This window comes from Vollenhovia emeryi, unplaced genomic scaffold, assembly GCF_000949405.1.
Source record: "Vollenhovia emeryi isolate VEMERY1.0 unplaced genomic scaffold, V.emery_V1.0 DF939260.1, whole genome shotgun sequence".
NCBI classification, from domain to species: domain Eukaryota; kingdom Metazoa; phylum Arthropoda; class Insecta; order Hymenoptera; family Formicidae; genus Vollenhovia; species Vollenhovia emeryi.
The window spans coordinates 166031-178170 of NW_011967106.1; the positions used below are offsets into that span (position 1 = coordinate 166031).

The 12140-nt window shown below is 47.6% G+C and overlaps 1 protein-coding gene across 2 annotated transcripts in view; it reads right to left on the reverse strand.

Annotated features, from left to right (window-relative positions):
• The window catches only part of LOC105559687 (protein neuralized), a 56583-nt gene that overhangs the window by 20498 nt on the left and 23945 nt on the right, over positions 1–12140 (reverse strand). Inside the window, exon 1 of one of the 2 annotated variants that reach the window (XM_012008184.1) lies at positions 5863–8447. The exons of the other annotated variant lie outside the window; for it this stretch is intronic. Coding sequence (XP_011863574.1) covers positions 5863–6163 — 301 coding nt within the window. The 5' untranslated portion in view covers positions 6164–8447. Of the gene's footprint in view, positions 1–5862; positions 8448–12140 lie in introns of those variants that run through there. 2 annotated transcript variants of the gene reach the window in all.

The window sequence follows — 12140 nt, forward strand, 5'->3', positions numbered from 1 at the left end:
GGCGCACGGGTCTGCTTATGAGGCCGCTTCCGGTGCACGCGCTGCGTACCCACGTGTTCACGCACCTTGCTTCCGCGAAGGTCCACTTTCCACGTCCGCATCGCGAGATTACCATCTCCTTCTTCGCGGAGCGACGAGGGAGAAGCGCGAGGCGGACTCGCACGGAAAACGACGGGATCTCGTTCCGCCGACGCGCCCGAGTTCGCAATCGAGGACTTGGACGAAGCGTAGACACGGAACGTCTTCATCGACGTGAACGACGCGTTCCGTCTCGGACAAAAGGGCCATCCCGGTAGAACCAGAAAAACGGAAACTCTCGGCCGCATTGTGCCACCAATGTCGACTTCCGTTCTTGAATCCGCTCGCTTCCGCTCACGACGTGCCGCTAGCCGGATGTTGCGGACGAATCTCTGTAGAAATGATCTTTCCGGGTCGGTCAGCGTGAACGGAGAAGGTGTAATTGCAGAGGCAAGAACGTCATTGAAGCGTACTCCAAGTGAGACGAGTCGCGATTTCAAAACATCTGAATTAACTAACGGAACTTTATTCAGCAAGAATCTCGCCTGGCATTTTTGCGATATTTCAAACGTAAGTTTGTTTGCGATCTAGACTCATTCTGCGGCCTGTGTGTACAGTGATGGACAGAATGCGACACTTTTTTTTTAATGAGTTTAGGAACGTGCATTTAGAGTAGAGTTCCAAAATCTTCTTCTCCGAGGAATATTTTTTACTCGATGGCCGTTCCGAAACCATTTTGCGCGTTTCCGATCTCGAATAAGATTTTCCTCTGAGAAAATGTTTCAGAACGTAAACCCGAATCTAAATGCGCGTTCCTAAACTCATTGAAAGAAAAAGCGTCGCAACCATTCCGTCCATCACTGGTACGTGCTATTATTTATGTGGATATATCCTGTCGAGACAAGAGTGCGATAAATGCGTTGCGGTTGTGTATTTTGATACGCTTATCACACGCACATGCTGGCGTTATCGCTAATTTACTGGCGTCAGTCAGGAAGAAAGGATGAATGGACGTTTCTCGGAAAGGAAGGCGGACACCCGAGGACACGGCCGCGCCGAACCCTTAAAATAAGCGGAGAATTCCCCGATTAAACGGTTCGGCCAGCTGACAGGAATACTACGCGGCACATCGTGAACCGCAAAACCGGTTCGCGAAACGCTTGTGGGAACAAAGACGGGTTCCGTCCGCGGCTCACTCTCTGACGTCACACGGCGAAGCGGAAAGTGGGTGGCTGGGTGTGTGAGGTTGTCGAGTCAGTGAGGACGGTCAGTGATCGCTTCTTGGACTGAATCTTCCTCTATGAAACGACTCGGACAACCCGCGGGGCTCGCCCGCACCGGAAGGAGGACTCGGGAGACACGCGGAAACCGTAAGAAATTTCATTTCTACGTAATTGGGGAAATACCGGGCGTGAGATCCGCGACTGGATGTTAGTAATTGCTTTATAATGCGCGCGTGCATGTGTGTTCTGAAGAATTATTTATTCGTCGAGCTACGTTGTAAATAAGTGATTATAATTAAAGGAGAAACTCAACGAACACCTCAGATTCCAAGGACGTAAGTAATACTTCATTTAATTCTCCTTCTTCAACGTATATTAAATAAATCGATAAATCAAGGTTCGAGCATTTATCGTAGATTCGAAAGTATGTTAATAGCTGAAGATGAAAATCTCAATGGATGTGACAAAGTGAAACTTGTGGGAAACTCTGAAGCCTTGAATCACATCCGACGCAGGTGGTATATTGTTTGTACGCACACGCGAGCGCAACATTATGCAATTTGCATTGCAATAACGTTTCGTCACGGTCAGCAATTTAATGCGTCACCAATCGCTTTCAATGACTCAGGTCGGAAAGGGGGAAAGGGACCCTTTCCCCGAACAAGTAAATCTACTTCGATCCCCAGTCATCAACTTCTCGATCTCGCGCGAAAAAATCTTTCGAGGCTAAGAACCGTTTTCCTTCTCGCCTCGTCGACGATCGAACAACACGACATGTCCCGGTTACAGGCAGAAAGAAGGACCGCGAGATGAAATAGTAAGACAAACTGGTTACAAAAGACGGAGAAAGAAACAGGTATCTCAGCTGTGGCCGTTAAGAAAACGGGGAAAAAAAGGAGTCGCGATGAGGATGAGAAAGTAAAGAGGCTGGGAATCCCTGCAACCGAGAAACAAGTGATTCACCGAGCGGTAAAAAAAAACGGGGAAAAAGGACCGAAGAGGCAACGGAGGAAGAGCAAAGACTGGTACCCCAGAAGCAATGCGACGACTTACTTTCTTCATTTCGCTTATTCCGTGAAGATAATCGTGGCAAAAAATAAAGTGTTCTATCGCGCTGGGAGTATCCTTTTTCTTCCTTTCTTTTTCTCTCCCCTTTTCATCCCCCCCCCCCTCTCTTTCTCTCAGTAAAATTGTAGTCTAGACGTATAACAAGTGAAATACTGGATACACTACATACGCTTATCAATTGGACCAGGCATTTCATGCACGGCAACCAGCAAGACAACTTCGAAATTTCAAGGTGGCTGCGTCAGCTGTTTGCTCTAGTTTACTTTGATCGAAAGAGGGAAAGAGGAGAGACAGAGACAAAAGTTACTTCCCTCATGCACGAGAAACGGGGGGAAAAGATTGATCGCGGCTCCGAACAAAGTTGTCATTCTTGAAAAAAGAAATTTTGTTTTCTAAAATTCTTGACGGCCGAAACGATAAGACTAACAATCAGATAATTTTGCAATGTTGCAACGTATTGCATATTGTTTGTTTCCCATTTAATTCATATTATATTTACAATTAGCGAAAGATGTAATCGCGGTTACAAACCTTGCAAAATTTTTGCCAATCAGATTTAAAAAATCATAAACCCGAAGATTAAAACAGTTTTACAGCGATATCTTCGCGGAACATTATATTGTTACTTGTTTTTTTATTGTAGTAATGGATAATCCAAGCTACGCAAGAATTAGTTGAAAACAATTCTTTTTTAATACAATTACGTATCCAGGAGCATGAAACCGTCCCTTTCACAAACCTTCAACGGTTCAAAGACCTCCCACAAAGGGCTCGCATTGCGTTGGTCCCTTAAAACCTTCCTCCGGTGGAGGAAAGTCGTTGACACGTGAAATTTATAGCGCAAGAAAAATCACTCTTTTTCCTTACACCACTCCACTCCACTCCATTCCACTTCACTCGTAAACTCCACTCGTAACCTTTAACCTCGATTTCAATCGACAACAACTGACACTTTGTCTCATAGTAGAGAACTGTGTATTATAAAGTCCAACGGGGGAAAAAGCATTTAAAGATCTCGGCCATCAGATTACATCGGAATGTACAGATCAATGAGAATGTAGCCACAAATAAAAACCTCTTCTTGGAATCATGTTGCGTACAATAAGTACAAAAGTATCATGGCTATCTTTCAAGCGTTATATGCACGTATGTTAATATTAATTAGACGCATCGATTTCTGTTAATAACTTTAGTCTTTTATAAATATATATAATCATGAATCATGAAATGCACTCGAAATTCTGTGACAAGACGATGAACATTGGAAAGATAAAGAAGAGAGCGAGCGCAATGGGTATCGAAGACAAAAGTCGCGTGAGCAAAGGGGTTGAGGAGTAGTTTCCAGTTACTTTGCGAGAAACTGTCGTCGACAATGCGACATTCGCGAAAGACTGGATCGCGAAGGAAGGATATCTGATGAGAACGCCGCGGGATGTTGGAAGCGAGGCGGAGGAGCAGGCCAATGAGAAGGCGAAATGCCTCCTCGTGCCGCGGCTCGCTCGTGGAATCCAGCGGATCGTCCATTGAAGGAAAAGTCGGTCAACGAAACACAGCTCGGGCCATAAGCTCGCCGCGAAATGAGCTTTTAGCGAACGCGCGGTGGAAACGAGCGCGACGACGATACGCTCCCTGAAATATTGATAGGCGTAGGAAACAAAGCTCCTTGCAGATTAAAAAGTATTTTTTAATCAGCTTCAACTATATTGCGCACCAACTTAGTATCGATCGCGTATTATAAATTAATTGCTCTACGAATCTAACCGGAGGGTAAACCGCTGACCAAAATCATGTACAGTAATGCCTGGACCCGCATTTTTATCATCATTTTTCTCATCTATACAAGTCACTGAGTTGCAGGCTGTATGTATGTATTACTACAGACATCTATAGAAGCTCTGTGAACTACAGCCTGAAACTCATCGATGTATAGATAGGAATAAAGATTATGAAAATGTGGACCCACAGAAAAAATTTCCCGATCCAATGCTATTACACTTTAATGTATCATAAAATAGGATCGATATAGCGCCAATCATATTTACCGTAGAGAAAGGAATCTTTTAATCTGAAATGAAAAATTCTAAAATCTAGGATAAAATGATAATCTCTTGTCAAATATCGTGGTGCCAACCGTTGTAAGATGAAGGAAAAAATTATTCTAAACGCAAGAACATATAAACTTACATTTATATAAGTTACTCCTGTCTCAATATAGTAAGTCAATCTTTTTTAATTTGATAGAGGAGAATAAGAATTATTGGTTTTATTTTGATACTCTCTTCTTTTTATACTAAATGAGGTTGTGAGAAATATAAATGCGTCAAGAATATTTTTGTCTCGGTAACAGAAATCCTTTCTGAGGGTGTGAATCCTAGTAAAACCGTGGTCCAGGTACTAATTAATACACCAATACCTACTAATGCCCAGTGAGCATACTTTGGGCCAGTTTCACAAACATCGGTTAACTGTTAACTAAGGTTCAGTCGACTCCCTAACTTTTTCCATCTTATTACTTAAGAAGAGACACAGAATCCATTAACCATCGGTTAGCAGATAACCGATGTTTGTGAAACAGGCCCTTAATCTTATCATTTTACCTTGTTTTATCTATTTAGTTTCATCATAATGACTCAGCAAGGCCAAATAACATCCACTAATGCCCAAACAATGTCCAGTAATGCCCCGCAATGCCCTCGGCGGTTTACTCCTCGAATCTAGCATATACGACAATAATGACAAATTTTGAATTGGGAATCCATTCTCTCCTCGAAATTATTCTGTTCTCCCCGCAAGTTAAACAGTTCTCCCGTATAAAACGTGTATTAATTTTTCGTCGGAGGTTTAAACCGCCACTCGCTACAGGTACCTTCCTAAATAATTTCGGAAAAGTAATGGTTAAACTTCTGTCGAAATATAGCGAAAAGTTGGAGGCAGCAGATGCGTCGTCAACAATTATTGGACTCGCGGTGCGATAAACCGCCGACGGACCACAGGGAATAAAAGCGAAATAGTTTCCCCGCTCGTTCTATCGCCGTTTTAGAGTTTAGAAATTCATTCCTCGATGACGAGAGTTCGCCGCCCGCGGCTCCATCAGCAATATTCATCGGGGTGTTCGATGAATTCAATTTTACAACAACGATTTCAATGCAGATCGCTTTGGCAAGAGCTGAGGCAACGGGGTATGATCCATGGAATGTTACTTAATATTCTACAATGAAACATCAATAAAAGTATGTATTTGGGGGGAGAAGAAAAGGAGTCCATCTTTCTCGCAATAAAATTCCACGGTTAAGGTCGGCAAAATAGATAAATGTAAAATCAAATAAAAGTTGGTGAATCCAACCGCCGGTTTATCTTTACGAATCGAACGACCTACACTTCGCTAACAATCCTCGTACACGAGGGATGCGTGTCTGAATGTCGTTGACCGATAAAAGATAATCAAACGATTCTCGCGGAACGAGCTCGTGATCGATCGATTAGTCGCATGATCGGCCGAGCAATGACCGGAAATCATCAGAGACAACGAGGAAGTGAGGGAGGTGCGGCTCACCTAGACCCATCTTGCGCTTGAGCTTCTTGAGCACTTTCATCTTGCTGCGCAACGGTGCCAGGATGTTGTTGTCGCCGCTGTTGTTGTGCTGCGGCGACGCGCTTGCCGGTGCGTTTTTGCCGTGGTGATGATAATGGTGATGATGATGGTGCTGATGGTGGTGGTGGTAATATGGCTCGCAGGATTGTTGCTGTTGCTGCGTCTGTTGCACGCTCGCGCCGGAACTGCCGACGTGGCCGCAGCAGTGACAGGGGTGGCTGCTTTTGCTGCCCTTGACCGCGCACTCTCCGGACACCCCCATAAATGTGGCCGTGTTGCTCCCGCGAGAGTCAGGCGCGAAAAGCCGCGACTACAGGTGTACGGGATGAATGTGGAAGGACTTGGGGGGGACAAACAGTCGCGGAGTCGAGGTACGACGGACCTAACTCCGGTGGCTCACTGACGTTCGCACTTTCGGACACTGATCGCGAAGACGAGATTACTCCCCTCCGTTTCTCCTTCACACCACTACGAGCGTCGATCGTCAAGGTATCGCGAAACTATCCTGAACGAAGACCTCGGCGGAACGAAGATTCGACGAGGCAAACGACCGACTGTGAAACTATGAATTAAACGTGACTCCGTAATCCTTTCCCGTCCAGACGCGACTGTCGTTCATTCGGCGACGTGTCTATCGTATGGGCGTCACTGTACAAACCCTGGACCCAAGACAGAGAAAGAGAGAAAGAGAGAAAGAGAGAAAGAGAGAGAGAGAGAAAGAGAGGAAAGGGACTGCGAACGAAGACCGCGTGTCACGCCGACGAGTGGGGCGATCTAGCACGTGGATCGCGGATCGCCTGCGTACCCCGTCGAGCGCCCTGGGACGACTGGCTGTTTTCTGTCGCGGAGCGCGAGAGTATTGCCGCAACGCGCGCGAGCCGGCACCCAATGAGACCGGGCGGATCCCCACCGTCCCGAAGGTGGAGGCGCGTGGAGGGATGGACTGGCACCTGGTGGACAGCTGCCCCTTACCTGGCCGCGATGCACCCGGCCACCCCAACGCGCGGGACCAGGGATACATCGCCGCCCGGAGTTAGGACGTACGAAGTAATCGCCGACTGGAAGAGCGGACTGCGACGCCTCTCCATTAATTTCGACCTCTAGACGGGGATCGTTAACGCTCGTGGTTCGCACGATTCTCTTTTCCCATGAAATTCTAGGAATACAATTCCATTCTGCCGGCCGGGACTGTCGTCCACGATGAATACGGAATGATTAGTGAAAGGAGGCTCCGATCGTGCGACAATTTAATCAAGAAAATCCTTTAAGAGCGTATCATCGTGCGGTTTAAACTGGAAAACGCGCTGGAATGCGGAGCTGCTCTCGCTTTTTAACTGGCTCGACTGAATCACGTCTACCGAATCGAAATGGCAATAAATCCGCGAATGCATCGCAACGGCCTCCGTTTTGGAACCGCGCGCAGCTCGGGGCGTATCGAGAGCGAGATCGTGTTTCCATGGGACTCGAGATGCGTCTCCCATCCCATGACGACGCGGGGCCAGGATCGTCGCGCGAACTACAAATTACATAATGACAAATAAAAAGGGAAGAAAAATGATATTCGTGGCACGACGCGACGGCGTCACGCGCGAAGGGACTTCATACAGGTACCCATATACCTTTAATCCGTCACGCGCGGAGACAACGAAATTCGTTCAATCCGTTCGGTCCGACGTCTCGTTTAATCTCCATGCGGGCACTTTCAGACGCAGAAATGATTTAATGACGCAAGAGTTCTTCTTCAATAATGATCGAGTTAATGACGCTTGCGCCGTGGAAGAAAAATATATCGGAGCGGAGAAGAGAGGGCGAGCCATCTCTAGGGGAGAGATGAACTACCTTTTCCTGCCGGGTTAAACTCAATTTGCGCGAAGGAGACACCGAATCAATTTACGTGCGAAAAGAAACGTCGTTACGGCCTGGGAGAAGAGAATTGGATCTGTATCGAGTTGACGAGGTGAAATCGCAATCTCGCCGATCGACACGACGGATACTCGCGAGAATTCGATGCTCTTTATTTCGGTACTTCTTCGGTGCGCGATGAAAACTTTAACGGCACCCACGAAACTGACGCGATGCAAAACGGAGAGCTAGTATAAATTTGTAAATGTATCGATTAGTATTCGGGAGAGGGAGACATACGACAACGATGAAATGCTTGCTGCTAAACGTTGGCCAGAGGGGCAGCAACCCCTTCATATCGACGATAACCTCCCCTGTCTGGCTTTGTGCACCGATTACCGCGCTGAAATGGTGCGTATTCTCCGCGACCCCATCGTAGATAACTCAAATTTCGCCGACAGGTTGCGGCATTCGCGTAAGGTGCATGCGATGTGCAACACATTATGCACCCTCGCCAAGTACAGACGGCCGCGGTGCCGTTACCAGCAGTCCGAGTTGCCGCTACTCTCATCGCCGTTATCTGGCCTATCGATTTTGCCCTTGCAAAAAAACGCGTCGGGAAGGTTGAGAGAAATAAAAGTGTCCGTGAAACAATGACCCTCGACGACGACGTCGCGATGTCACTTTGTCAGTCATTGTCCCAGCGGTTAACGGGATACAGTCAGACGCCGCTGGATGCGACATTGCTTCCCGCAGAGCGCGAATACGCTCGGCACAGGATAAGGGGACCAAATTCGGAGCTGGGGCTCGATTCTCGAATTTATTTAAAACGGATACGTGTGCGAAAATTCTATCCTTATAGAAAAGCTGCAGGTCGATTGGCCGAAAGCTACCGCGTGCAACTTATTTTGTAAGAGCATGCGTTTCTTTTTTTAATGAATTCAAAAATCGAGCCCCAGGTACCAAATGCGGGCCAACAATTTGATGAGTCGCCAACAAGTCAATGCCTTTTATGACATGGATAATATAGCATACAGTTGTAAATATTATATAAAAGAGCAGAGTTTACGTAAATTACTTAAAAATGTCGCTTATTACCCGGGTCGAAATTTTGGCCCTGTGTTGAACCTTTACTTCTATCATATAGTAGGACCTAAGACTGTGAAAGAGGTCGAACTGCAGGTACAAAATTGACTCCTACTTTCAAACTGTTAGTGTCGAAAATTTCTGCTTTTGCCAATTTAGCATTAAAGTAGGTCCTTTTGAGTAGGAGCTAAAGTAAATTTTTAGAATCAAAGATTCAAGGGAGGAGTAAAAAAATATAATGTCATCAAAGTGGGCTGTTGCTGGCCTATGTAGGTGCACAGATCAGCTAAGTGGGTGTAAATTATCCTTAAAAGTGTCAAAACAGTACCAAAATTTCGACTCGGCTAGCGACTCAACAAATTGTTGATCCGCATTTGGTATCCGATCTGAATTCGGCCACCTAACCCTGAACGAAAATGCGCCAAAGTCAAAACGGACCTCCGCGGCCCTCGAGGCGAAAGGGGTTCGTTACGCCGCGCGGTTTCGACGAAATCGTTTCTCCCGCTCGTGGCTCACGTGTGCGTGTCGCGGACGTTTCATTCGCGACCGGGGGAGGGGGAGGGGTAGGAAACGAGCCGGGAGGCTCGGCATTCTCTCCCGTACGGATGGGAAATATGCCCACGGCACCGTGGCCGCGGCTTCCTTTCGCACATCCTTCTCGTCGGTACACTCGACGTCTCTCTTGCATAAACGGTTACGCGCGGCAGTAGTAACGGGCGCCGCGTGTCCGCCCCCTATTCACTGAAATTCAATAATATACAATGGATAGATGCCGGTGAGGCTCCTCTGGGATACGGAAGCGTCCGTTGGAAATCGAAGCGATCGTTTCGCAGTCGCGATAATTGCACGACGGGGTTGATAATAAAATGTATACAGCCTATTTCTCCAGTGCGACGAACAGCTCTGTTATAACGAACGCGACACGTAACTTGAACCTTTCATTCCCGTGGGCGATTTAACGATTTAATTACAACGCAGCAGTTCCGTAAGAGAGAATAATTACGAGACGCCAGACACGTCCGAAAGTATGCTTCTTACATCGCCACTTCAATTAATTCCCCGCTCGTCCTCTCATTATATCCCCGCTGTACGCGGCCGCGCGCACGTGAAAACCGCGCACATTGTTACTCGCACGCGCGCGCGCGCGCGCACGCACGCACGCACGCGGCCCATATGCGGCTATTTATATGCACGCGTGGCCGCGTGCGCTCGCGCGCGGGCAGCGAGCACGTCTTTTCTTCACCGCGTCGCTGTACGACGATGATAATACACCTCGTTGACCGCAAATGCATAGACGCGTCACTTTCAGGACGCGGGTGCAGAGAAAAGTTTCTCGCCGAAAACAATGCGATTTTCAGAGAGAGAAAGAGAGAGAAAAAAAAAAGAATCTGACTGAACGTCTCCATCGTTCACGAGGAAAAAGCTTTGTTCGCCGCGAGTAAAATCAGAGTCTTGCGTAAACGCGCGAGTGAAAATTCGTGCAAATTAAGCAATCGGACAAAAGCGCAAAGTGTATCTCTCTCTGGATGTTTAATCTGATGTCTGTCGAGGCGAGACACTCTCTGTGCAAATGTGCTACATTGTTTTTCTTGTTCACGCCAGAGATTTTCAACGCCAGTGAATCGACGTAGCTCACGTGCCCTCCGCGGTCCCGCGGAGGTGAACGCGAAGCCTCGCAAATCCGGCCGTAGCCTCGAGAAAACGGAGACACGCCTCGGTAGCTCACTCGCCGCGTTCACGGAACTTAAAATCCGAGCGGCGATACGTTTTGGAGAACGCTTCGGAGAAACACACAACGAGCAATTTACTCGGTGTCTCTCCCCCTCGCGAGAATCCACAATGATCGGATTTAACATTTGCAGATGCAAAATGCTAGGACAGAAGTACGTCTTTTCGCGTCTTTTCCAGGAGCTCGATCATTCGGGGGTCCCGGACCCCCCTTTTCCCAATCGCGCCCAGATCTCGAGTTTCCGACCGCATTTTCGGGAATGATAACGTGCTCGCTGCGAAGGGCCGCGCTGTAAATTTCTTTCATTCCGCGGCGTCAAATAAGGGGTTGCTCGGTCCAGCATCTGTCTGCCATGTCGTCGCGGCGGCGGAATCGCTCGGATCGCGCGCAGATGCGTCTCCTTAATAGGGATTCCCGGTGGCGAGGATGTCAGCAGCGCGGCGACCCGTATGCATATAACATAATGTGAAATAGCGGAAGCAAGGCAGGATGGCAGGAAGTCGGAGAAACCGACGCGTGCGCGAACCGCTCTCGCATCCTCGTCCCCTCGTGAAAATATAGAAGGCGAACGGGGGGGAGATTCTAGAGGTGTATTGCCGGCTCGGGTTACTATACGCGATCCCCTCCCTCCCCCTCCTCCTTTCCCCGGGGGAGAGAAAACAGATAGACGATGTCTCCTCCAACGGTCGCTAGCCTCTCGATTTTCTCTCGACGCAGCTGATTTCGTCTAATCTCGAATTTCCTACGCAAACGTATTTCTAACGGTCAACTTCATTCAGCTATCACGACGACACAGTTGTTACTTAAGGGTTTGTTCCGGGGCTATTATCGGCTATAAAAAGTGACGAATGAAATATACGGTGAAATAGACGCTGATATTGCGTTGGACGTAACAGGATCACCTGGGCTTTATAACTTTCTTTAGCTAGGCTTGGCGGGAGTGTCAAATAATGAAACACACGGCCGGCAAGGCGGACTTGGAGTCTCCGCTTGCCTTGAGCAAGGAAGCGGAGATACGCTTGGCAACCCCTAGGCGGAATTGACTCTCGCGTCGAACGGGCAATGCGTCTGAAAGCAGTCCGTTCGGGTACGATAAATTTGGGGTATTACGCACGATCTCTCGTAAAAAAAGGGGGGGTATACATGCAACGCTTTTCCTCGGCGGCGTTTCAGTCCCATTCACAACTCGGCATTTGCGTGCCGCGTTCGAAAGTAACGTTTCCGGAGGAGCAACGAGGCAGCTTATTCAAGATTTAGGACAATGAGAGAAGATCGACGCGATTTCCCTCCCTTTATCATCCTTTCTAAATCGCCTTGAGGCAAAAGATTATATTTTGCAATTTAATATGGTAGTCGATAGTGCGAGGGGGGCGAGTGTTGCGCAACGACAAAAAATTGGATGCGCGCACGGGGGAAAATTATGCGCGGAAATACTTGTGTATTTTCGGAGCGCCATTTCCGCGCTTTTGTGACGCACATGCGACGATATTACGGATATTAATGCACAATATGCTTTGACGTACTGCGTGCTTTTAGAGGCACGACACTGAAGACACGAGTCCAAGTTGACCTCATTACACCA